General features: G+C 38.1%; 1 protein-coding gene across 1 annotated transcript; it reads right to left on the reverse strand.

Moving 5' to 3' along the window:
- Nucleotides 1-16,382: 16,382 nt before the first annotated feature.
- Nucleotides 16,383-18,113, reverse strand: LOC118847847 (endogenous retroviral envelope protein HEMO-like). Its single transcript, XM_036756495.1, has one exon. It carries the CDS (start codon nucleotides 17,907-17,909, stop codon nucleotides 16,410-16,412), a length of 1,500 nt encoding a protein of 499 aa, XP_036612390.1. The 5' UTR covers nucleotides 17,910-18,113; the 3' UTR covers nucleotides 16,383-16,409.
- Between the last annotated feature and the right edge of the window lie 9,133 nt (nucleotides 18,114-27,246).

Genomic DNA, 27,246 nt, shown 5'->3' on the forward strand with positions numbered 1-27,246 from the left:
TGATTTAGAGCATTTTTCATCTGACTATATATAATATGTATATGTGTATATATATATATATATATATATATATATATATATACATATATATATATGTTTTTTTCTCCTTTTTTGGTTTCATTTCTTCTTTCTCATTCATTCTTCACAACATGACTATTGTGTAAATAATATGTATATGTATATATAGTCATATGAAAAATGCTCTAAATATATAGCATTATATATATGTGTGTGTATATATATGTATATATACATATATATATACATATATATATATATATATATATATATATATATATATATATATATATCTTTAATTTCTTCCTCTGAAAACTTCCTGTTCATATCCTTTGATGATTTCTCAATTGGAAAATGACTTGTATTCCTATAAATTTGATTCAGTTTCTTCTATATTTTAGATATGAGACCTTTATCAGAGACACTAGTTGTAAAGATTCCCACTTTTCTGCTTCCCTCTTAATCTTTGTTGCATTGACTTTGTTTGCACAAAACCTTCTCAATTTAAAGTAATCAAAATTATCCATTTTGCATTTTGTAACGCTATCTCTTGTTTGGTGATGAATCCTTTCCTTCTTCATAGATTTGACAGGTAAACTATTCCTTGCTCTCCCAAATTGCTTATACTATCAGTCTTTATTCCTAAATCATGAACCCATTTTGACTTTATTTTGGTATGTGGTGTAAGATATTGGTCTATGCCCAGTTTCTGCCATGCTATTTTCCAGTTTTCCCCAGCAGTTTTTTGTGAAATAGTGAATTTTTAACCCAGAAGCTGGATTCTGTGGGTTTATCAAAGAGTAGATTGCTATAGTGATTGATTACTGCATCATATGTACCAAACCTATTCCACTGATCCACCACTCTATTTCTTAGCCAGTACTAAGTAGTTTTGATGACTGCCACTTTATGGTATAGTTTAATATCTGGTATAGGTAAGCCACCTTCCCTAGCATTTCTTTTTATTAATTCCCTTGATATTCTGGACCTTTTGTTCTTCCAGATGAATTTTGTTATTATTTTTTCCAGCTCTGTAAAATAATTTTTGTTAGTTTGATTGGTATGGCACGGAATAAGTAAATTAATTTAGCTAAAATTGTCATTTTTATTATATTAGCTTGGCCTAACCACAAGCAACTAATGTTTCCCATTTATTTAGATCTGACTTCGTGTGAGAAGCCTTTCATAATTTTGTTCATATAGGCCCTGGGTTTGTCTTGTCTTGGCAGGTAGACTCTGAAATATTTTGTAGTGTCTACAGTAACTTTAAATGGAACTTCTCTTTCTATCTCTTGCTGTTGGGCTTTGTTAGTAATATATAGGAATGCTGAGGATTTATGTGGGTTTATTTTATATTCTGCAACTTTGCTAAAGTTTTTGTATTATTTCAAGTAGTGTTTTTTTTACTTGATTCTCTAGGATTCTCTAAGTAAATCATCATATCATCTGCAAAAAGTGATACTTTAGTTTCTTCTTTGACTACTCTTATTCCTCCAGTTTCTTTTTCTTCTCTTATTGCTAAAGGTAACATTTCCAGTACCAAATTGAATAATAGGGGTGATAGTGGACAGCCTTGTTTTACCCCCAATCTTATTGGAAATGCATCTAGCTTATCCCTATTACATATAATGTCTGCTGATAGTTTTAGGTGGATGTCATTTATGATTTTAAGGAAGGATCCATTTATTCCAATGCTTTCTAGTGTTTTTAATAGGAATGGATGTTGTATTTTGTCAGAAGCTTTTTCTGAATTATTGAGATAATCATATAGTTTCTGCTAGTTTTGCTGTTGATGTGATCAATTATGCTGATAGTTTTCTTAATATTGAACCAGCCTTGCATTCCTGGAATAAGTCCTATCTGGTCATAGCATATTATTCTTGTGATAAGTTGCTGCAATCTTTTTGCTAATATTTTATTTAAAATTTTTGCATCAATATTCGTTAGGGAAATTGGTCTATAATTTTCTTTCTCTGTTTTGACACTTACTTGTTTAGGTATTAGTACCACATTTGTGTCATAAAAAATTTTAGTAGGACTCCTTCACCCATTTTCCCAAATAGTCTATAAATTATGGGAATTAATTGTTAACGTTTAATAAAATTCACACGTAAATTCATCTAGCCCAGGAGATTTTTTCCTAGGGAGTTCATTGATGACTTGCTCAATTTCTTCTTCTGAAATGGGCTTATTGAGGTATTTTGCTTCCTCTTCTGTTAACCTGGGCAATTTATATTTTTGTAAATATTGATCCATTTCACTAAGATTGTCAAATTTGTGGGCATGAAATTGGGCAAAATAATTCCTAATCGTTGCTTTAATTTCCTCTTCATTGGAGATGAATTCACCTTTTTCATTTTTGATACTGATATTATGGTTTTCTTCTTTCTTTTTTTAAATCAAATTGACCAAAATAATCCATTTTATTAGTTTTTTTTTCATAAAACCAGTTCTTAGTTTTATTTATTAGTTCAATAGTTTTCTTGATTTCATTTTTTTTTTAATTTCTCCTTTGTTTTTCAGTATTTTTAATTTGGTATTTAATTGGAGATTTTCAATTTGTTCTTTTTCTAGCTTTTTCAGTCGCATGCCCAATTCATTGATCTCTTTTTTTTCTTTATTCATGTAAGCATTTAGAGATATGAAACTTCCCCTAAGAACTGCTTTTGCTGCATCCCATAAGTTTTGGTATGTTGTCTTATTATTGCCAATCTCTTGAATGAAGCTACTGTTTCATTCTTTCGGATTAGATTGTTTAGCTTCCAATTAATTTTTAGTTTATTTTTCCACCATCCTTTATTACAAATAAGTTTAATTTCATCATGATCTTAACAGGATGCATTGATTATTTTTGCCTTTATGCACTAGATTGTAAGGTTTTACGGCCTACTACATGGTTCATTTTTTGAATGTGCCATGTCCTGCTGAGTGAAATATCAATTAATTTGGGATTTTTTTTTACTGTTTTAGAATGATAGGTTAATTAAGTGTCTTTAATTGAGCCTTACTAGGTGCAAAGTCCCAGGCCCAAACCCCTACCTACTAGGTGCTAAGCCTAATGGGTGTGAAGCCCTCAGGGTCCTAAGGGGAGTTGCTAAGACCAGAGCCAATAGTAGAAGCCTGAACTCTGGCCACTCAGATGATGTTTGATGATGGCTAAAGAATGTATAAAAAGAGAGAACAGAGTTATTTGCTTGGGGCTCTGACTCTTGGAGGTGTGTTGATGTGGAGATTCTGGGCAGCTGTAGTTAAGAGCCCTCCAGCTTGTAAACCCAGATGTTGGGACTTTGTTAAACCCAGGTAACTATGCATTGAGATTCAAACCAGATGAGGTCTGTCTCTTGATGTTTGTAATTTGTTTGTATTTGCTCTGAAGTTCAGGGTGCTGGCTTTTTCCCCTGAACTAAGTGAATGATATTTTTATGCTGGGTTAAAGTAAGATTGTTAACCCCTTAACATTGCTTTCCTTAGTAAAGCAGATCAAAAGAACCTGTGTTGGCAGCTTTCTGTGTGCTGGTTGTTGCTGGGCCTTACATCCCTACAGCAGCTGCTAGCCAAATTGTTGCAACGGCCATGTACTACTGAGAAAAAAATATAGTCCTTTCTATCCCCATTCACTTGTCTCCAGAAGTCTATCATAGCTACCTTTTCTAAAATTCTATTCTATTTATTTTGAGGTCAGATTTATCAAGTTCAGAGACATTGAGGTTGAGGTCCCCCACTAGTATATAGTTTTGCTATTTCTTTTTTAATCTTTTTTTGTTTGTTTTATTTATTAAATTTGTTTTACTAGAACACAAATACAGAATAGAGAAAAGAAACAAAAACACATCATAAACTTAAATACTGATACTTAAATACAAAGTAAGAAAGAAAATAAAAGTATTCATGTGCATAGCAGAACACAAGAGAAGATTCAAAATATGTAACAATAAATTTTCATTTCAAGAAAGCCTGTATGATAAATAATACACCTTATGTTGAAAATTGTCCAACTTTTCTTTGCTTCCTTGTGTTTTCTTTTGTTCTCTGTGGTGCACTTTTAAACTTTGTTCTTTTTTCCCCTCGCCCCAACCCCCAGAAGGCTACAATATAGTCTAGATATGTTTCTTGATATATACATACACTTTTATATGTATACATATGTACATATAGACATGTACTTCCCCAAACATATTCTACTCCTGATCTTTGTTTTTATGTTTGTACATATCTCTTGTTTCCCGTCCCCTCTGCCTCTTCTACCTTAGCAGGTAGAAACCTGCTACTTTGCCCTCCTGTTACTTACCTACCCCCCTCCTCTACCTCTACCTCTACTTTGCCCTCCTATTACTTGCCTTCCCCCCTCCAAGGATCCCTCCCCTATCCTCCCATTCCCATTAATCTAAACACCCTTCTATACCCCCCTTTTACCTGTTCCTTCATTCTCCCCTCTAACAATCCCTCTCTTGTCCTCTTCCCCCTCTCTATGCCCCTATCATTTTATTTCTTCTATATTTAGGGGACTTTTATACTCTTCTAAACATATACGTATTGTTCCCTTTTAAACCCATTCCTGAAGAAAGTAGGTTGCCAAAACTACCAGCCCTCCTCCCCCATCTAATTCCTCTGTATCCTTCCTTTCTCTTTCACCTCATTTGTATAAAATTGTTACTCTTTTTTAGCTGTTCCTAAATGGTTTTACACTTTTAAATTCATATCATAGTCAGGTTTACCCCAATCTTTCTTATGAGCTACCAGTTATTAATAAGAATCATAGACATACATTTTACATTACATGAAAGGTAAACAGTCTGTCCTCATGAATCCCTTATAGTTAGTCTTTGGTATATATCTTACGTTTCTCTTGGTTCTTGTATGTTGAATCTTCTTTTAAGTTGAGGTTATTTTTTTACAAAGTCTTGAAAGTCTGAAAGTTTATCAAATGTCCATTGTTTTGATCAAAATAATACTTAGTTTTTCAGGATATGATATCTTCAGCTAGAGTCCCAGGTCTTATGCTCTTTGATATATTGTGTTCCAAGACCTGTGGTCCTTTAATGTCTCTGCTGCTAGGTCTTGTGTAATTCTGATTGTGGCACCCTCATATTTAAATTGTTTTAATCTTGATGCTTTTAATATTTTATCCTTGAACTGGGGGTTTGAGAATTTGGCTATGATGTTCCTATGAGTTGTCCTCATAAGATCTTCTGTAAGTGTTGATCAATGAATTTTTTTTCTATTGCTACCCCCCCACCTTGTTCTAATGCTTCAGGACAATTATATTTAATTATTTCTTGTATTATTTTGTCAAGATTCTTTTTCTGATCATAACTTTCAGTTATTCCAATTATTTTTATATTTTCTCTTCTTGGTGTATTCTCCATATCTTTTGTTTTTTCTAATGTTTCACCTTCTCTTCTATTTTTTCATTATTCATGTTTTGTTTAACTTTTTCTTGATCTCTTATAACTTTGCTGGCTTCACTTTGCCAAATCTAATTTTCAAGGTGTCATTTTCCTCCTTAAGATTCTGGATCTCCTTTTTTAATTGGTTAACTTTCCTTTCATAACCTTCTTGTTTTTCTTGGATTATTCTCTTTTTTTATTTTAGTTTTTCCTCCACCTCTGTCATTTGATTTTTAAAGTCTTTTTTAAGATATAAATTCTTTTTGGACAGATAACTATTTGATATTATTCTTTGGGGGTTTCTTTACCTCAATATCATCCTCTCAAGGAGAGCCCCAGTCATCTCTATTCCCATAATAGGTTCCTATGGTGGGATTCTTTCTCCTTTGCCTGTGTATTTTTTGTTGTAATAGCTTGATTTTTGTAATCACCTCTAGCCCTGGGTATGGGAAGTGGTGCCTCTTGCCCCAGATCTTCAGTTCTCCCCTCTAGCCTGCAACCAAAGCCACACCTCCAACCTCCTATAAAGGCCCACAGCCAGGGGCTTTCCACCCCACTGCTTCTGCACTCACCAGGCCTGTGCTGATTCTTTCTCATCCCCACTACTCTTCCCAGCACAGCTGAGTCTAGTGTTCCTTGTCAGCAGAGGTTTCTTCAATCTTACTGGGCTTAAATGCCCAACTCCCCTCACTGTCCCAGGGTGAAAAGTTCCAGTGGCTGGGGCTGAGGTAGTCTCTCAAATCAACTAACTACAGGACTTGCTGCTTGTTGTTTAAGGGGCTTGCCTCTGGTCAAAACAGAACCTAGGCTGGAGGTATTTACTCTTTGCAGGACCAAACCTTGTGTCAGGATTTTTCTTCAGATCTTCTCAAATTGTCCCAGAAAGAGCCTGGTTATGCTCCTATTTTTCTTTGTCCCTACCATACTTTGTTTGCCCTAAGGTGCCATTTTAACTCTTGTAATGGAAAATCTTGTGAGTTTGGAATTGTTTTCCCTACTCTGCCACCTTCCAAAAATTCACTCCTTTGCTGTCTATTTCTTCCTGTTACCTCCTTAACTTCTCCTCTAAGAATCTGCACTCTATACCACTTGGTGCATCTGTGTTAAGCAATGACATTACTTCATTGTCTATGGTGCCTTTCAGCAGGATATCGTTTCCTTCTGTACCTCTTTTAATTAGATCTCTCTTTTCTTTTGCTTTGTCTGACATTAGCATTGCTACCCCTACTTTCTTTTTTTACTTCAGCTGAAGCGTAATATATACTACTCTAGCCTTTTACATTTACCCTGTGTGTGTCCCCCTGCTTGAAATGTGTCTCTTGTAAACAACATATGGTAGCGTTATGGTTTTAAATCCATTCTGGTAACTGCCTCCATTTTATGGGACAGTTCATCACATTCATATTCACAGTTATGACTATTGTCTGGGTCTCTTTCTCCATCCCATTCCACCCACCTCCCCATTAGTGCTTTTATTTCTCCCTTCTCCCTTCCACTCCTCAAAAGAGTTTTGCTTTTGACCACCACTTCCCTCAATATTCCCTTCCTATTGCCACCCCTCACTTCTTACCCTTTTCCCCTTGTTATTTCTTCCCTACTTTCTAACCCCCCTACCTTTTCTTTTCCTTTTCCCCTCCTACTGCTTGCAGGACAAGTTTTATTTCTATACTTATCAAAGTATGTTATTCCCTCCTTGAACCGAATTTGATGAGAGTGAAGCTCAAACACTGCTCTTCTCCCTCCCTTCTTTCCCTCTCCTATAATATGTTTTTGTGCTTCTTTGTGTGATATAATTTACCTTTTTCTACATCCTCCCTACATCTTCTCCCAAACCAATCTCATTGCACACCTTAATTGTTTTTTATCATCACAGCACTTACTTTATAATGACAACCTCAGTCTATGTATATCACTTTTAATTGTCATAATAACTGCACCATTCTCAAGATATATATATATGCATATATATATGTATATATAACATACATATATAAATATATACATAACTTATGTAAAACAATATAATCTTATATGAGGATGTACACAATTTGCCCTTATTGAATAATAAAGTTGTTTTCCCTCATTTACCTTTTTTATGTCTCTCTTGAGTTTTGTTTTTGAAGATCAAGTTTTCCATTGAGTTCTAGCCTTTTCATCAGGAAGGACTGGAATTCCCTTATTTCATTGAATGTCCATCTCCTTGCCCGAAAAATTTTGCAGGATAGTTGATCCTTAGTTGTAGTCCAAGCTCCTTTGCCCTTCAGAATATGATATTCCAATTTCTCCTGTCATTTAATGTAGAAGCTGGAAGATTCTGTGTGATCCTGACTGTAGTTCTTCAATATTCAAATTGTTTCTTTCTGGTTGCTTGCAGTATTTTCTCCTTGACCTCATAATTCTGGAATTTGGCTACAATATTCCTTGGAGTTTTCAGTTTGGGATCTCTTTCAGGGACTGATTGGTGGATTCTTGAGATGACGATTTTACCCTCTGGTTGTGGACCTTGGGGCAGATTTCCTTGATAATTTCTTGGAAGGTACTGTCCAGGCTATTTTTTTCATTGTGGCTTTCAGGTAGAACAATAATTCTTAGATTATCTCTCCTGGATCTATTTTCCAGGTCAGTTGTTTTTTCCAATGACATATTTCATGTTTTCTTCTATTTTTTCATTCTTTAGATTTTGTTTGACTGATTCTTGATGTCGCATAGAGTCATTAGGTTCTACTTGCCCAATTCTAGTTGTTAAATTGTTTTCTTCATTTAGCTTTTGTACCTCCTTTTCCATTTGGTTACTTTTAATTTTCAAGAGTCATTTTCTCCAACTAGATTCTTATCCTCTTTAACCATTTTACCAATTTTACTTTTTAGAGATTTGTTCTCAGGGCAGAGGCAAGATGGCCACGTAAAAACCAATGTCTTACCAGAGCTCTCTCACCAGCTCTGTCAGATACCTATAAAAAAGCGAATCTGAGCAGATTTGAGAGTTAGAAGCCACTAGCCATCTGAGTGGGGCAAATTTCCAAGCCAGGAAAGTCCGCAAGGTCGATGGGATGGATCTGTAGACTGACAGGGCACTTGGTGTGCAGAGCTGCACCAGACAGCACCAAAGTGGAAGCAGCTGTGAAAACCAGCCAGTGACCCAGGCTGGGAGAAAGCTGGGCACCCAAAACCAGCAGAGATCCCCAGGCCTCCCAACACAGGATGGCAGTCTGTAGAAGCAATGAGAGGCAGCGGCACAATGCCATGGGCCGTGAGACATCAACTCCTGAGGCTTGCAGCCCAAAGGTTAGAAATGAGTCTTCTTGAACTTATGGGAGACATAATGGCCAGGTAAATGGCTCTAAGCCCCCCCCTCACCCCCGACCCAGAGAATTCCTCAGGAAAAAATGCTGGAATTGAGGAGACAGAAGTGGGGCTTCAGTGGCCGAGAAGTGGCAGTTCCTGAGTCCCAGAGGGGCAGAGCCAGCAGGGTTCAACAGCAGGAGCCCAGACATACCTTTGCATAGCCAGGGGAAGTGACAGACAACAAACAGCTAAGACCATTGCAGAAGAGCAACAGTACTGGAGAGCAGCCCCAGGGGAAGAGGAGACTTCAGGAAGCCAGACCCATCCCCATACTTCAGGAAACTAAAGGCTATAATACACAAAGCCAGTAACTAGACTCACAATTCCCAGAACAAGAAACCTGGGACAGAGAGCCCTGAACACCAAAAGTATAAAATCACTGTAAAGCCAGGAAAAAACTAGCCAACATGAAGAAGAACCCCCCAAAAAGCAAGGACCATTGATTCTTTTTATGGAGACAGGCATGATCAAAATACTGATTTGGAAGAGGACAGCATTGACACTATACCCACATCTGATACTTCAAAAGGTAACGTGAACTGGTCTCAAGCCCAAAAACATTACTGGAAGAGCAAAAGGAGGATTTTAAAAACCAAATTAGGGAGGTAAAAGAAAAAAAATGGAAAAAAAAACCCACTGATAAAATCAAGTCTTTAAAAAATAAGATTGGTGAAATGGCTACAGAGATTCAGAATCTAAAAAGAGAAAATGACACCCTAAGAGGTAAAATCAACCAATTGGAAAAGGAGACTCAAAAGCAAAATGAAGACAGCAATTCATTTAAAAATTAGAATTGAGCAAGTGGAAGCTAATGACCCTATGAGGCGTTAAGAAGTAGTAAAACAAAATGTAAAGAATGAAAAAATAGCAGAAAATATGAAATATCTGATTGGTAAAACAATTGACATGGAAAATAGATCCAGGAGAGACAAGTTAAGAATTATCGGTCTACCAGAAATCCACAATGAATAAAGAGCCTTGACAGTATCTTCGAAGAAATTATCAAAGATAACTGCCCAGAGGTCCTAGAACCAGAGAGTAAAAGTCATTGAAAGAATCCACTGATCACCCCCTGAAAGAGATCCCAAATTAAAAACACCAAGAAATATTATAGCCAAATTTCAGAATTACAAAGTCAAAGAGAATATACGGCAAGCAGACAAAAATAAAAAACAATTCAAATATTGTAGAACTATAGTCAGGATCACACAGGATCTTTCAGCTTCTACATTAAATGACAGGAGAAATTGGAATATCATATTGTGAAGGGCAAAGGAACTGGGACTACAACGAAGGATCAACAACCCAGCAAAATTGAGCATAATTTTTCAGGCAAGGAGATGGACATTCAATGAAATAAGGGAATTCCAGACCTCCCTGATGAAAAGGCCAGAACTCAATGGAAAATTTGATCTTTAAATACAAAACTCAAGAGAGACATTAAAAGGTAAACAGGGGGAAACCCCCATAAACCTTATTAATCAATAAGGGCAAATTACTTACATCTTTAAATAGGATTATATCATCTTATGTATGTTTTGACATATACATATATATGTCAATCTTGAATATAGTACAGTTATTATGACAATTGAAAGGGATACACATAGACTGTGGTTGTCTGTATAAAATAACTGATATAAGGATAAAAAAACATAATTAAGAGATGTAAAGGGAGGGTTCTGAGAGAAGAGGTAAGGAGGTAGTAGAAAAGGGTAATTACATCAAATGAAGAGGCACAAAAACACGTTATAGTAGAGGGAAAGAAGGGAGGGAGAAGAGCAGTATTTGATATTTACTCTCATCGGATCTGGTTCAAGAAGGGAATAACACACCCTGATAAGTATAGAAATCTAACTTGTCCTAAAGGCTGTAGAAGGGGAAAGGGGAAAAAAAGGGAGAGGGTGGTCAGAAGGGAGGGAAGAAGTAGCAAGTAGAAAATGGTAAGACAAGGGAGGGGAAGCAAGAGGGAGGGTAAACTGAGAAAGGTGGTGGTCAAAAGCATAACTTTGTTGAAGAGTGGAAAGGGAAAGGGAGAAATAAAAGCATAAACAGGGGTGAGATAGGAAGGAGAAAAACACAGAGATAGTTATCACAATGGTGAATGTGAATGGGATAAACTCTCCCATAAAACAGAAGTGGATAGCAGAATGGATTAAAAACCATAATCCTACAATATGCTGTTTACAAGAAACACATTTGAAACAGGGGGATACACATAGGGTAAAGGTAAAAAGCTGGAGTAAAATATATTGGGCTTCAGCTAAAGTAAAAAAAAGCAGGGGTAGCAATCCTAATCTCAGACAAAGCAAAAATAAAGATAGATTTAATTAAAAGAGATAAGGAATGACATTACATCCTGCCAAAAGTCACCATAAACAATGAAGCAATATCATTGTTTAACATATATGCACCAAGTGGTAGAGCATGCAGATTCTTAGAGGAGAGGTTAAGGGAGTTACAGGAAGAAATAGACAGCAAAACTATAATGGGAGACCTCAACCTCCCCATCTCTGAACTTGATAAATCTAACCTCAAAATCAATAAAAAGAAGTTAAGGAGGTGAACAGACTTTTAGAAAAGGCAGATATGATAGACCTCTGGAGAAAACTGAATGGGGATAAAAAGGAATATACTTTCTTCTCAGCGGTACATGGCACATACTCAAAAATTGACCATGTACTAGGGCATAAGAACCTCACAATCCAGTGCAGAAAGGCAGAAGTAGTCAAAGGATACTTTTCAAATCACAATGCAATAAAAATTATTTGTAATAAAAAACCATGGAAAAATAAGCTAAAAATTAATTGGAAACTAAATAATCTAATCCTAAAGAATGAGTGGGCCAAAGAACAAATCATAGAAACAATTAATAACTTCATTCAAGAGAATGACAATAATGAGACAATATACCAAAACTTATGGGATGCAGCAAAAGCAGTTCTTAGGGGAAGTTTTATATCTCTAAACGCTTACATGAATAAAATAGAGAAAAAGGAGATCAATGAATTGTGCATGCAACTGAAAGAGCTAGAAAAAGAACAAATTGAAAATCCACAACTAAATACCAAATTAGAAATACTGAAAATTAAAGGAGAGATTAATAAAACTGAAACCAAGAAAACTATTGAATTAATAAATAAAACAAAGAGCTGGTTTTAAGGAAAAAACAACAAAATTGATAAACCTTTGGTCAATTTGATTTAAAAAAAGAAAGAAGAAAACCAAATTACTAGTATCAAAAATGAAGAGGGTAAATTCTCCTCTAATGAAGAGGAAATCAAAACAATAATTAGGAATTATTTTACCCAATTGTATGCCCATAAATTTGACAACCTTAGGGATATGGATGAATATGTACAAAAATATAAATTGCCCAGGTTGACAGAAGAGGAAGTAAAATTTCTAAATAACCCCATCTCAGAAAAAGAAATTGAGCAAGCCATCAATGAACTCCCTAGGAAAAAATTCTCCCATGCCAGATGGTTTTACATGTGAATTTTATCAAACATTTAAAGAAAAATCATTTCCTATACTTTATAGAGTCTTTGGGAAAATAGGTGAAAAAGGAATCCTACTAAATTCTTTTTATGACACAAATATGGTACTAATATCCAAACCAGGTAGAGTTAAAACAGAGAAAGAAAATTATAGACCCATTTCCCTAATGAATATTGATGCAAAAATTTTAAATAAAATATTAGCAAAAAGATTGCAGCAACTTATCACAAGAATAATACACTAGGATCAGGTCAGATTTATTCCAGGAATGCAAGGCTGGTTCAATATTAGGAAAACTATCAGCATAACTGAACATATCAAGAACAAAACTAGGAGAAATCATATGATCATCTCAATAGACGTGCAAAAAGCCTTTGACAAAATACAACACCCGTTACTATTAAAAACACCAGAAAGCATAGAAATAAATGGAGCCTTCCTTAAAATTATAAATAGCATCTACCCAAAACCATCAACAAGCATTATTTGTAATGGGGATAAGTTAGATGCATTCCCAACAAGATCATGGGTGAAACAAGGATGTCCATTATCACGCCCACTATTCAATTTGGTACTAGAAATGTTAGCTGTAGCAATAAGAGAAGAAAAGAAATTGAAGGAATTAGAATAGGCAAAGAAGAAACTAAACTATCACCTTTTGCAGATGATATGATGATTTACTTAGAGAATCCTAGAGAATCAAGTAAAAAACTACTTGAAGAACATCCGTGGGTGAAGCCAACATGGCAGCTGGAAAGCAGGGACTAGTGTGAGCTCCCCTCCGAGTCCCTCCAAAAACCTATAAAAAATGGCTCTGAACCAATTCTAGAACTGCAGAACCTGCAAAACAGCAGAGGGAAGCAGGGCTCCAGCCCAGGACAGCCTTGATGGTCTCTGGGTGAGGTCTATCCCACACGGAGCTGGGAGCTGGGAGCTGGGAGCCAGGCGGAGCAGGCCCTAGTGCACTGAATCAGTGAGCTGCAGCAGTTACCAGACTTCTCAACCCACAAACACCAAAGACAGTGAAGAAGGTTAGTGGGAAAAGCTGAGGGAGTGGAAGGAGTTCGTGGTTTGGCCACCTCACCCGGGGCAGCAGAGGTGGGGCAGCTATGGCTGCTGTTGCTTCCAGCCCCAGGCCCACCTGATGGGAGGAATTAAGTGGCAGATCAGAGCAGGAGTGCACAGCCTGCTGAAGATCTAAGCCCAATCCAGGTTGAGAGTTCTTGGGGAAGGAGGAGTGCAGGTGTGGCAGAACTGGCGCATACCCCCCAAACGTGGAACATAGAACTCTTTAGTCTACAAGCAGTCATACCCCGCTGAAAAACTTAAGGGTCAAGTTAGTTGGTTGGGAATATGGCCAGGCAGCGAAAACACACTCAGACTTTGGATTCTTTCTTTGGTGACAAAGAAGACCAAAACATACAGCCTAAAGAAGTCAACAAAGTGCAAGAGTCTACACCAAAAGCCTCCAAGAAAAACATGAACTGGTCCCAGGCCATGGAAGAGCTCAAAAAGGATTTCAAAAAGCAAGTTAGAGAAGTAGAGGAAAAATTGGGAAGAGAAATGAGAAGGATGTGAGAAAACCATGAAAAACAAGTCAATGACTTGCTAAAGGAGACCCAAAAAATACTGAAAAATACACTGAAGAAAACAGCACCTTAAAAAATAGACTAAGTAAAATGGCAAAAGAGCTTCAAAAAGCCAAGGAGGAGAAGAATACCTTGAAAGGCAGAATTAGCCAAATGGAAAAGGAGGTCCAATGGACCACTGAAGAAAATACTACTTTAAAAATTAGATTGGAGCAAGTGGAAGCTAGTGACTTTATGAGAAATCAAGATATTATAAAACAGAGCCAAAGGAATGAAAAAATGGAAGACAATGTGAAATATCTCATTGGAAAAACCACTGACCTGGAAAATAGATCCAGGAGAGATAATTTAAAAATTATTGGACTACCTGAAAGCCATGATCAAAAAAAGAGCCTAGATATCATCTTTCAAGAAAAATATCAAGGAGAACTGCCCTGATATTCTAGAGCCACAGGGCAAAATAGAAATTGAAAGAATCCACTGATCATCTCCTCAAATAGATCCCAAAAAGAAATCTCCTAGGAATATTGTCACCAAATTCCAGAGCTCCCAGATCAAGGAGAAAATACTGCAAGCATCCAGAAAGAAACAATTTAAGTATTGTGGAAACATAATCAAAATAATCACAGATCTAGCAGCTTCTACATTAAGAGATTGAAGGGCTTGGAATACAATATTCCGGAGGTCAATGGAGCTAGGATTAAAACCTACCCAGCAAAACTGAGTATCATGCTCCAAGGCAAAATATGGATTTTCAATAAAATAGAGGACTTTCAAGCTTTCTCAGTGAAAAGACCAGAGCTGAATAGAAAATTTGATTTTTAAACACAAGAATCAAGAGAAGCATGAAAAGGTAATCAAGAAAGAGAAATCATAAGGGACTTACAAAAGTTGAACTGTTTTGTTTACATTCCTACATGGAAAGATGATGTGTATGATTCATGAGACCTCAATATCATAGTAGCTGAAAGGAATATGCATATATATATGTACACACACACACATATATATATATATGTTTATGTATATATATATATATATAAGTGAATGTGCATGTATGTATATATGTATGGGTATATGTGTGTGTATATATATATATATATATATATATATATATATATATATATATATATATATATATATATAAAGAGAGAGAGAGAGAGAGAGAGAGTGAGAGCAGACAGGGTGAGTTGAAGATGAAGATATCTAAAAGAAATAAAGTCAAATTAAGGGATGAGAGAGGAATATATTAAGAGAGGGAGATAGGGAGAGATAGAATGGGGTGGATTATCTCACATAAAGGTGGCAAGAGGAAGCCATTCTGTGGGAGGAGGGGAGAGGGCAGGTGGGGGGGAACGAGTGAATCTTGCTCTCATCAAATTCGGCCTGAGGAGGGAATACCATACATACTCAATTGGGTATCTTACCCCACGGGAAAGAAGAGGGAAGAAGATAAAAAAGGCGGGGGGGATAATGTAGGGGAGGGCAGATGGGGGTGGAGGTAATCAAAATCAAAAACTTTGGAAAGGGGACAGGCTCAAGGGAGAAAATTCAATAAAGGGGGATGGCTTGGGAAGGAGTAAAATATAGTTAGTCTTTCACAACATGAGTATTGTGGAAGGCTTATACATAATGATACACATGTGGCCTATGTTGAATTGCTTGACTTCTTAGGGAGGGTGGGTGGGAAGGGAAGAAGGGAGAAAATTTGGAACTCAAAGTTTTAAGAACAAATGTTCAAAAACAAAAAAAAAATTTTTTGCATGCAACTAGAAAATAAGATACACAGGCAATAGGGTGTAGAAATTTATCTTGCCCTACAAGAAAGGAAGGGAAAAAGGGATGGGAGGGGAGTGGGGTGACAGAAGGGAGGGCTGAATGGGGAACAGGGCAACCAGAATATACACCATCTAGGAGTGGGGGGGAGGGTAGAAATGGGGAGAAAATTTGTAATTCAAACTCTTGTGAAAATCAATGCTGAAAACTAAATATGTTATATAAATTTTTTTTAAGTCAAAATGTATGTCCCTTTATGCTACCCACTGATGATCAAAAAACAATCAACAGTCGGACAATCCATACAGTACTTGTTGAGCAGACACTGCGTAGAGTGCCCTGCCGGATGCTGCAGAAGCTACAAAATGCATATGGCGGCCCTCTCATGGGGCTTCAGTCTGACAAAGGCATTCACCTTGGAGTCCGGAAGAGCCCAGGGAGCTCTCAACCACCAGCTGGGCCAGTAGCTTCAGGGACCAGATGAAAAAGGAGAGTTTATTCAAAGCTAAGTAGGGAAGCCACTAGCTAGAAAGTGACTCTTCAAACAAGGGTCTGGTTTTTGGTAGCCCTTGTGCTATGAGGCTCAGCACCATAGCAGAGATGACGGCAAACAGGCAGCCTACTGCATAGACAGAAACCAATCCGAGTTTCAACTAAGGCTATCCACGTTAAGGCACTCCCTAGGACTCTCCCTTGGAGCTACAGTACTCTTGTTTGTGTCCTGCACCATCCCCGCCTGGTCCCACCCCCCCCCCCCCCCCCCAAGCTCCTTGGGAGTATCACCGAGTCAGGACTACTCAGGGTCTGTGTTCATGAAGCTTTTCCACTTGGCAGCATTCTGACTTATCTGGTTCTTTTTATCAACATAGAAACAACACATGGTGTTGATAAATGCACAAACCCCTCCTTGTTGTGCCCGTTTCATGTCTAACGCCATCCGACTCTGAACAACCACCTGAGACAGGGGGTCCACCTCTAGCCGCAGGTTGGAAATGGCTTCGAGGGTGGCACTGAAACCTTCTTCCACAGCCGCAGACATGTTCACTATTGCCTTCTCGATTTCCAAAATTCCAAGCCATGGAAACAAGGTTTGGGCGAAAGCATGGAATCCTGAGGGTTTCTCAGCGAAAGGATTAGTGGTTCGCTTATGAAACCGATTGATGAAGCTCCCGGGGTTGGGGACAGATGTGGAGGTCAAGGTCTTGTGTATCTGTAGATCAGGGACTAGATAAGCTATGGTGCAAGTTCCTCCCCACCCTGGAGGTAAAGCCTTATAAGCATAATCACCACAAATGAAATAAAGCCCTAAAGCGTGTGCGAGGGATAGAGTAAGTCTGTTACCAGAGTACTGGGCCCAGGTGGAATTTGGCGACCACCGTTCCCTCCCTTGTATCATCATAGTACCTGTTTCAAAGTACCAAGGGCATCGCTTGTCAAAATTTTTCCACGAGTGGGTCAAATGGTGACAAGGGGTGTCATTATAGGCACAAAGTATAAACTCAAACATCTGGTATAAAAGTGTGAAGTTGACAAAAGATCCTTCCCCAGGGCAACTTGACATATTGAAACTTGTGTGGACAATCTCTCCCCCTTCAGCTAGTACATACAAAGTGTCGTTATGATAGTTCCTTGTTTCACTCTCCCAGCCAGCAGAGGTGTAATTGAGGGGGAGGATGGTGAAGTTGGAGTAGCTCTCTTTTCCCCAGAATGTCATCGGGGAGGTCTTCCCACATTTGAAGTTTCTTCCGCTATTTGATCCAGGGTCCACTTCCCATGTACCATCATCAGTGTCAAACCACAGAGTCTGGGTACATCTCTCCTCAGGAACATCGCCCAAGTATACGGTTCCATTGTCGTTTTGGATACACAAGGGATACTGACCCCGGTGTTGTATTCGATACTGTGGACGTCCTGCAACTTGGTAAGTATGGAAGGAGCGGCTTACATGTACTTTGTATTTTGGTCCTTTCCCATATTCAGGGGAGAGGGGCCGGCCTGTGTATTTCCACAGGTACTGGTATTTAGAATAGGAGGAAGAATAATACACTCTATATATGGATTCATTGATCCAGTGGGATAGTGGGGCTGGGATGGGGATCAGAGAAACCTCGCTTTCCATATTACCCACTTTATAACAGACCCAACAATCAGTTAAGTTTGCTGCAGTGACGGCCCTTTGTATTGATGTGATAAACGGATGCTGTGGAAGGGCATGACCTGCCAGGCCAAGTCGTAGGAGCGCTGTGATGACGATGAGGAGTAACTTCATCATCCCTTGCTTCATCATGGGCATAGATGAGATTTACATTAGTCTGGAGTTTAGCCACAGGACTGGGTTAATGCCAATGGCATTAATAGTTAAGTAAATAAAGGAGCCAACATCCCAAGTTTTGAAGGGCAGGATTCCACACAATTTCCCGTTCAAGGAGTGAACTGAAGTGGTCCGATTCCTATTGACAACGCATCCAAAACAGGAGAGCCTTGGGCTTGGTTCACATGTATCTGCACAGGCCTTCCTCCGGCCACTTTTGCAGTGTAACTTGTCAGAACAATTCGCTAGGGGCCTTTCCCACCAAAGGTCTACAGAGGACTTCTAATGGTGAATTTTGATACGGACTTGGCCTCTGGATCAGATGTTGGGACAGGGTTGTATTTTAGGCATCATCCAGGCATCCTGAGCTTTTCTCGTCAGGGAGAGATGCTTTCATCGTCTTTCCCCTGGTCTACAGTGGAACTCTCTTCAGGTTGCCCATTTGCGTCTTCCCTTCCATCTCCCCTTTGCTCCGGGCACCCAGGTCGGCCAGACGCGGCCAGTGCCGCAGCCTTCACGGCTGTATAAGAGCCACCAGCTACTCCCGCCATAGAAAGATGTTATATAAATTTTAAAAAAGGAAAAAAAACTACTTGAAATAATAAACAACTTTAGCAAAGTTGCAGGATATAAAATAAGCCCACATAAATCCTCTGCATTCCTATACATTACTAACCAAGCCCAACAGCAAGAGATAGAGAAAATCCATTCAAAGTTACTGTAAACACTATAAAATATTTGGGAGTCTATCTGCCAAGACAAACTCAGGGCCTATGTCAACATAATCATGAAACACTTTTCACGCGAATAAAGTCAGATCTAAATAAATGGAAAAATAAGAGTTATTAATATTATATTAGCTGAGCTAATATAATAAAAATGACAATTTCACCTAAATTGATGTATCTTTTCAGTGCCATACCAACCGAACTACCAAAAAATTATTTTACAGAACTGGATAAAGTAATAACAAAATTCATCTGGAAGAACAAGAGGTCTAGAATATCTAGGGTATTGATGAAAAGAAATGGTAGGGAAGGTGGCCTAGCCATATGTTGCAACAATCCAGCTAGCAGCTGCTGTGGGGGTGTTAAACCAACAACAACCAGCTCACAGAACACTGCAAGCCCACGTTCTTTTGATCTGCTTTGCTAAGGAAAGCAAATTCAAGGGGTGAACAATCTCAATTTAATCCAGCATACAAATACCATTCACTTACTTCAGGGGAAAAAACCAGTACCCTGAACTTCAGAATAAAATACAAACAAATTACAAACATGAACAGACAAAGCAAATACAATTCATAGTTACCAACATCTGAGTTCAGCCAGGGAGCTCATAACAACAGCTGTCCCAGAGTCACACTCTACACTACTGCTGTGGGTCAGAGCTCCGACAAAACAGAAAGCCAACCTCTGGTTTTATGTCTTTTTCAGGGTCAAGAGTGATTCACACATGTGACTCACCCACATGACCTAAAATCATCACAAAAAACGTGACTTAAACCCACGTAGTCTAAAAGTCTCTGATGTCACAAACATGTCACTCAAACCCATGTAAACTAGGCTTTCCCTTGAGGCAAGGAGGTCATCAAGGACTCCCAATTTAATCAAGGAAATAAAGGCGAAACTCTTTAGGGGCACTTGTTTGAATTAAGTGCCAAGAGCCCATTTTGATTGCCAATACACCATACTAGATATTAAACTGTACTATAAAGCAGCAGTCATCAAAACTACCTGGTACTGGCTAAAAACAGAGTCCTGGATCAGTGGAATAGGTTAGGTACACAAGACGCAGTACTCAACAGCTATAGCAATATATTCTTTGATAAACCCAAAGAATCCAGCTTCTGGACTAAGAATTCACTATTTCACAAAAACTGCTGGGAAAATTGGAAAAATGGTAGGGCAGAAACCAGGCATAGACCAATATCTTACATCATATACCAAAATAAAGTCAAAATGGGTTCATGATTTAGGAATAAAGGCTGATACTGTAAGCAATTTTGGAGAGCAAGGAATAGTTTACCTATCCGATTTATGGAAAAGAAAAGAATGCATGACACAAGAAGAGATAGAGAGCATCACAAAATTCAAAATGGATAATTTCGATTGTGTTAAATTAAAATGTAAAAGTCAATGCAACAAAGATGAGGAGGGAAGAAGAAAATTGGGATAAAATCTTTACAACCAGTGTCTTTGATAAGGCCTTGTTTCTAAAATATACCAGAAACCAAGTCAAATTCATAGCAATACTAGTCATTTCCCAATTGAGAAATGGTCAAAGGATGTGAACAGTCAGTTTTCATAGGAAGAAATTAAAGATATCTATAGGCATATGAAAAAATGTTCAAAATCACAACTGATTAGAGAAATGCAAATCAAAACAACTCTTAGGTACCACATCTCTCCTGTCAGATTGGCTAACATGAAAAACAGGAAAATGATAAATGCTGGAGAGGATGTGGCAAAATTGGAAGATTGTTACATTGCTGGTGGAGTTGTGAACTGATCCAATCATTCTGGAGAGCAATTTGGAACTATGTCCAAAGGGCTATAAAAATGTTCATACCCTTTGACCCAGCAATACCACTTCTAGGGTTGTATACCAAAGAGATCAGATGAGGAGGAAAAGGACCCATATGTGCAACAATATATGTAGAGGCTCTTTTTGTAGTAGCAAAGAATTGGAAATGAAGGGGATGCCCATCAATTGGGGGATGGCTGAACAAGTTGTGGTATATGAATGTAATGGAATACTACTGTGATATAAGATATGGGGACTTCATAATAACCTGGGAAAACCTACATGATATAATGCTGGGCAAGTGGAGCAGAACCAGGAGGACATTATACACAACCACACATATATGGATTCTGTGATAACTAACCCTGATAGACTTTGCTCCTCAGCAATACAAGGTGCAAAGACAACTCCAAAGGACCCATGATGGAGAATACTATCTATATCCAGAGAAAGAACTATGGAGTCTGACTGCAGATTGAGGCACATTTTATGCTCTCCTTTTTTTTTTCCCTTTTGTTTTTTTTCTCTTTTGTTTTTGTTTTGCATGGTTTTTTTGGGTTCTTTTTCTTCTTTCTCATGATTCATTCCATTGGACATAATTCTTCTTTACAACTTGACTATTGTGTAAGTAAGTTCAGTGCGAAGTTATATGTAGAAGATATATCAGATTCCATGCCATCTTGGGGAGGGAGGCGGGGAAGGGGGGGAAGAAAATCTGGAACTCAAAATTATGTAGAACTGAGAGTTGCAAACTAAAAATAAAAAATCTCAAAAAATTAAAAAATTAAAGGCAAAAATATTAAAAGATTTGTTCTCATCAGTGACTTTTTTTCCCTTTTTTTCTTTTACCTCTCTAATTTGGTTTTTAATATCTTCCTTGAGCTCTTCTGGGAATTCTTTTTGGGCCTGAGACCAGTTCATACTCCCTTTTGAGGTTTCAGATGTGGGTATAGTGTCAATGCTGTCCTTTTATGAATTGGTATTTTGATCTTCCCTGTCTCCATAATAAGAATCAATAGTCCTTGGTTTTTAGGATTGCTTCTTCATGGTGGTTCTCTTTTTCCTGGCTTTTAAAGCGGATCTCAGCTCCTGGGGCTCAGGTGGCTCTTCCCAAGCTTCTTGTGCTGGGAACTGTGGCCCTGATTACTGGTTTTCTGTGCTGTGGCCTCTGGTTTTGTCAGCTAGTGACTATATAATGCTACTACTCACCTGGTGAAGAGCTAGGGCTGGCTGGTATATGAAGGTCGAGGCCAGGTGGATGTCTTTCTGAATTCCTCTGGGTTAGACTGAAGCTCCTGGTATAATGTGTGGGGGAGGGGTGGTCTGGCTACTGGAAGTCTCCCCTTCCCCTAGAGCTGCACTACAGCATGGGCAGTCTCAGCCATTTTCTGCGCTGATATCTGCCACTTCCCCTGGCTGTGCAAAGGCATGTCTGGGGTCCTGGTGTTGACGTTTGCTAGCTCTACCTCCCTGGGACTCAGGAACTCCTGCTGTTCTGCTGAAGTGGGGCCTGCTGGGACACCTCTCTTCCTGCATTAGTCTCCTTTCACCACCACAAGAGGGGCCATTTTTCCAGCCCGCTGAGCTAAAAGGCAACTAAAGTCCCACTTCTGGCTCCACTATTCCAGGATTTTTCACAGAGGAGTATTCTCTGGGTGAGGAAGGGGGTGATGAGAGCCATTTTATCTGGTCATCATGGCTACTGGAAGTTCAAGAAGGTGAGTTTCAAACCTTTAGACTGTGGGCTGAAAGCCTCAAGAGTAGCTGTTGCCTAAGCCTTGGGCTCTGCACTGCTGTCTCATATAGCTCTAAAAGACTCCTGTCCTGGGCTGAGAGGCCTGGGGATCACCATCACAGCCTGCTATTCAGCCCTGGGCCTGCCCCTGCTCCTTCTCAGATATGGTTTAGTTCAGCATGCTCAGTGCTCTCCCAGCCTGGTTGGCTGGTTGGGTTCTGCTGCTGCTCCTATTCTGGTGTGGTCAAGTGCAGTTCCATGCACCAGCACTCTCCCAGCCCACAAATCCATCCTGTTAACCCTGTGGACTCTCCTGGCTTGCAAATCTGCCACATTCAGTGTCCTAGTAGCTTCTATCTCTCTCAAATCTGCTCAGGTTCACTTTTTTAGAGGTATCTGACAGAATTTGTAAGAGAGCTCCAGTAAGTTCCTCCTTTCACACTGCCATCTTAGCTCCACCCCTGCTGGTAGTTTTTTGATAGTGACCTCTTAGTACCTGTAAGAATTCAATATTTAGGTCTATTATTTTCAGAAAATATATTGATATGTTTTATTTTTATTTTTTGTTTTCAATGGAATCGTGTCAACAAGACCCTATACCAAGTATTTGACCAATTTTCTTTCAACATAATGAGTGGAGCAACAATGGCCCATTTCATTATACACAATTGAGAAATGGTAATTTTTTTCAATTATTAATTCATATCAGCATCCTGTAGAAAGAAATTTTGTCTCATAAGTCAACTTAATCTGTTAGGTCGACTGTATATGTTGGTAAAAAAAATTGACAAGCATTTGAATAGTGTAATTCTATTGCCATACATAGGTACACTTATACATTATTTCATTTTAACATAAATTATCATAAATGTACCATTAATATACAATATGCATATATAGAAAATATTACACAGTATTTTTGCATAAATACTAAAATTATTCTATAACCATATTTCATTTATTATTTTTGGAGGGAGGAATTCAATGCAATTGGGGTTAAGTGACTTGCCCAAGGGTACACAGCTGGTAAGTGTGTAAAGTGTCTGAGGCTGGATTTGAACTCAGGTCCTCCTGACCCCAGGGTGCCAGTGCTCTAACTCACTACACTGTAACCGTATTTCATAATGAATCTCTCTTGATAGAAAACTAGTTTTGTGGTTTGTGAAAGTTTAATAAGCCACTTTTCGTATAGTACCTTTGCCCTTAAAAGATTTGGAAAAGCCTTATTTCTCTTTATAGCACCCTAGTGAGAAGACAACAGTATTTAAAGACGAAGAGACCTTAAACATAATTTAGCCTAATTTTTCCTCTTTACAGATAAGGAAATTAAGGCCAAAGAGGTTAAATGATTTGCTCGAGGTCCCACAGAGAATGGAGAATCCAAACCTAAGTCCTATGATTTCAACTCCAATGGTCTTTCTACCATACTACCTGCCTTCAAACAACTGTTAGCTATTATTTCCAGTGTATTTGGACTACTGACTAATGAGGGCTCAGCTCTTAGAACATGTGCAGTAGATTCTGCCTGGTTCCAATTCACGTGGAGATTTGGTAAGCCTGTTTCTTGGCAGGTTTAAAGGGGGGACCCTGATTTCTGCTTCATAGTATAAAGTATCTCTGTTTCCTGTGGGCTTACTACGTCAAGACAAAAAGCACTTTAATTGTCTCCTGAGTTATAACTTATTGAGCATTAACAAGGGAGTGCAGACAATCTCATTATCTCCTACCTAGCAGCTTTCCAGAGAGTAGGAAGAAGTGTTGTAGGCCTCCCTCTGGGTGGAGGGACAACAGTACATGCTTACTTCCCTACCTGGCAGCTCTGTGAAAAAGAACTACTATATCATATAAAAGAATTATTACAAAAAGAACTGCTATAAATGTTTTTGTACATATGAATCCTTTTTCTCATTTTTGATCTTTTCAATGGATGTAAGCCTAGGAATAGAATCAAAGGATCAAAGTATATTTCACAGTTTAATGACTTTTTAGCTTTAGTTACAAATTAATTTCCAGAATGTCTGGATCAATTCACATCTTTACCAATAAACAGTGCATAAAGGTTCCTGTTTTCCCAAAGACCCTCCCACATTTGTCATTTTCCTTTTAAAACAAAATAAAAGTAAAATCTTTGCCAGTATGATAGAAAGGAGGTGAAATCTCTCATTTGCTCTAATTCGCATTTACTTAATTATTAGTAACATTTTTTTTCTTTCTTAGAAAATTGCCTAGCACTATCCTTTGTTCATTTATTAATTAGGTAATGGCTCTAATTTGCATAAATTTGAATCAGTTCCTTATATATCTTGAAAAGGAGACCTTTATTAAGAACTTGCTACAAAGATTTTTCTCCCCAGTTACTGAAAGCTCATAATGTTGTAACCTTGTTTGTTCCATCTCTAATACTCTTACAACTTTTGTCCAGGGCCCCTAAAGTGGGAAAACTGAAAAGATTCCTTCTTTCTCCAATTCAATCCAATTAATCAACTGTAAAGCCAATTAGTAAGTGAAAAGATCTTTTCTGCCCATTGAATAGGCTTCAGGTGGGGCTTCAGGGGGGGGGGGGGCAACAAAGGGAGGTCTGATTACAGAGAGGCCCACACACTTTCACTAATTAGATGTGAAGCCCCAGCCTGATTAGCAAACTAGTTCGCTAGTTTGAGAGAGGTGGGAAGCCCTCAGGGCCCTAAGGGGAATTGCTAAGACCAGAGTCAATGGTATGTGCCTGAGTTCTAGACAATCAGATGACATCTAAAGACTGTATAAAAAGAAAGAACAGAACTGGGAAAGGTCAGAAGCTGCACAAACTGAGAAAAGGAGGACTAGAAGCAAGAAGCTGAAGAAACCAAGAAACAGAGAGCAGCAGGATTCAGGAGCCAAGGGCCAGCTTCGAGAGCATGCAGAGCAGAGAGTGCTGAGCACAAGAGGGAGTTTCGGAACTTGGAGCTGCAGAAGAGAGGGAGAGCTGAGTAGGGACTTAGGATTTGTGAGTGAACTTCTTATAGGAGGGCCCTGGCATTGAGGGGAAGCACAAATATGGTCTGGCTTATTGCTATAATATTTTGTTGTAACCTCCTTGTTACTATAGTGAGGTGGGTTTATTGGTTTTGAAATGTTGTTGCCACAATATCGAATTGTGGCCTTAGATCCTTGGGTCTGATCCTTTGGAGTCTAAATAAATGTTATAATTCCTCTGCCTTCTACCTAGGGAATTAATTATACTCTGTGATTCTGAACCATTCAACCATGCTCGTGATCCTCTGCAAGGTCATGAATTTTTGCCTTAGTGATATATCAACAAGCACTTAAATCCTAAGGAAATCAGTGATTCAAGAAAGGACCTATATATTAAACAATTCATAGCTCAGTATTAGTAGAAGCAAAAAGCTGAAAGCAAACTACATATTCAACAGTTGAGGAAAGGTTGCATTAAGTATGAATGCAACAGAATAATATTATACCTTAAGGAAGGATAAATGTGAAGAATTCAGAGAAACACTGGAAGATATATGAAGTGATACAATATTTTCAAAAAAAAAAGCAGAACCAAAAAACCAATACATACATCAATTATAACAAGATAACTTGAGAAAATATTAAAAACAACAAAACTCAAAATGATAATATTGCTATTCAATTATTAAATTTAAAACACATATCCTTTCCTTTAATAATGCATTATGAAAACATCATCAGACTCTTTTGCTTAGATTTTTTGGGGGGTTGTTGTCCTTTGTTCTTAAAGAGGACCAAAATAACATCACTATGCTTAAGTCAAGATTCAATGTGCCTGACTGTGGCTGATCAGGCTAATATGAGCTCTGAACAATCTACTACAGGTAGGGCACAAATAGTCTATGTGAACATTTGGAGTGGATACTCCAAACTTGCACATCTTGTGTTTCCTTTGAGCTGTTTCAATTTTGCTTTGCTCGTAGAGCACAGCACCTTCCAACTGGACTTGGAAACGACTTATGGCTAGAGAAATGAGTTCAATGGCTGAGATGGGTTACCTCCTTGAGGATCCCATAACCTAATTCAGACTACTCTCCCATGCTCCTTCTTTTGCTTAACTGCTTTGGGGAAAGGCACAGGATAGGGTGTCATTTTTAGATGTGTGTTGGGATATGTCTATACCATCAAGAGAAAATGTAGAAAATAAAAATAACATTAAATAACTTTTTTAAAAAGAACCTAATTGATATCAACAATTACCAACTCTCGTATCCTCCTGACCATCTCTATAAGATAATAATGAGAATGGTCTTCATTAATAGTAATCTTAATAAAAGTACAAGTTGGGGATATGTAAATTTTGACAGATAATTTTCTGTCACCAACCAAATATTCACAGTCTCACAAATGACTGAAATATGCCAATAATAAGAGAGTCTGCTGTGTTTGATGATTTCACAAAATAATTTAACTCAGTTGAACAACATGAAGTCCCAAAAGCTCTTTTCACACATTTTAATAACTGGATGGATTTGAAATCTCATTGAAATAAGTACAGGATTTCTTCCAGCAATTCAGAGAACCCTCACCTTTGCCATTCATTCTTCCTCATACCATGAAACTCTATCGAAATCTTTCTGTAAGTACTCTACATGGCACCATCATATTTGTTAGGGGTCTTTCTCTAGATATTTTCACATTATTTGGATATCAGTGAAGCAGGAGGTCAATCCTTTGATTAATTCTTGACCCTTTTTTTTCCCAAATAACTGCCTTACTTTCCAGATTTAGATAGGAGGCAGAGACAATCAATTGGGCAATAAACATCTATTAAGTACCTACTATGTTTCAGGTACTATACTAAGTACTAAGGATACAAAAAGAGGCAAAAGACAGTTCCTACCTTCAAGGAACTTACAACTTAATGGAAAAGACTGTGTATGTGTATGTATATCTATATGTACATACACATCTATGTGTATACATATACACACATATGTATACAAATGTATATATGCATATATAATGTATGTGTGTATGCAAGTTGTCTCCCAATTCAATTGCAAGCATATATATACTTCATATGTGCATACATATATGCATATT

This window comes from Trichosurus vulpecula, chromosome 4 (genome assembly GCF_011100635.1).
Source record: "Trichosurus vulpecula isolate mTriVul1 chromosome 4, mTriVul1.pri, whole genome shotgun sequence".
Classification (NCBI taxonomy): Eukaryota; Metazoa; Chordata; class Mammalia; order Diprotodontia; family Phalangeridae; genus Trichosurus; species Trichosurus vulpecula.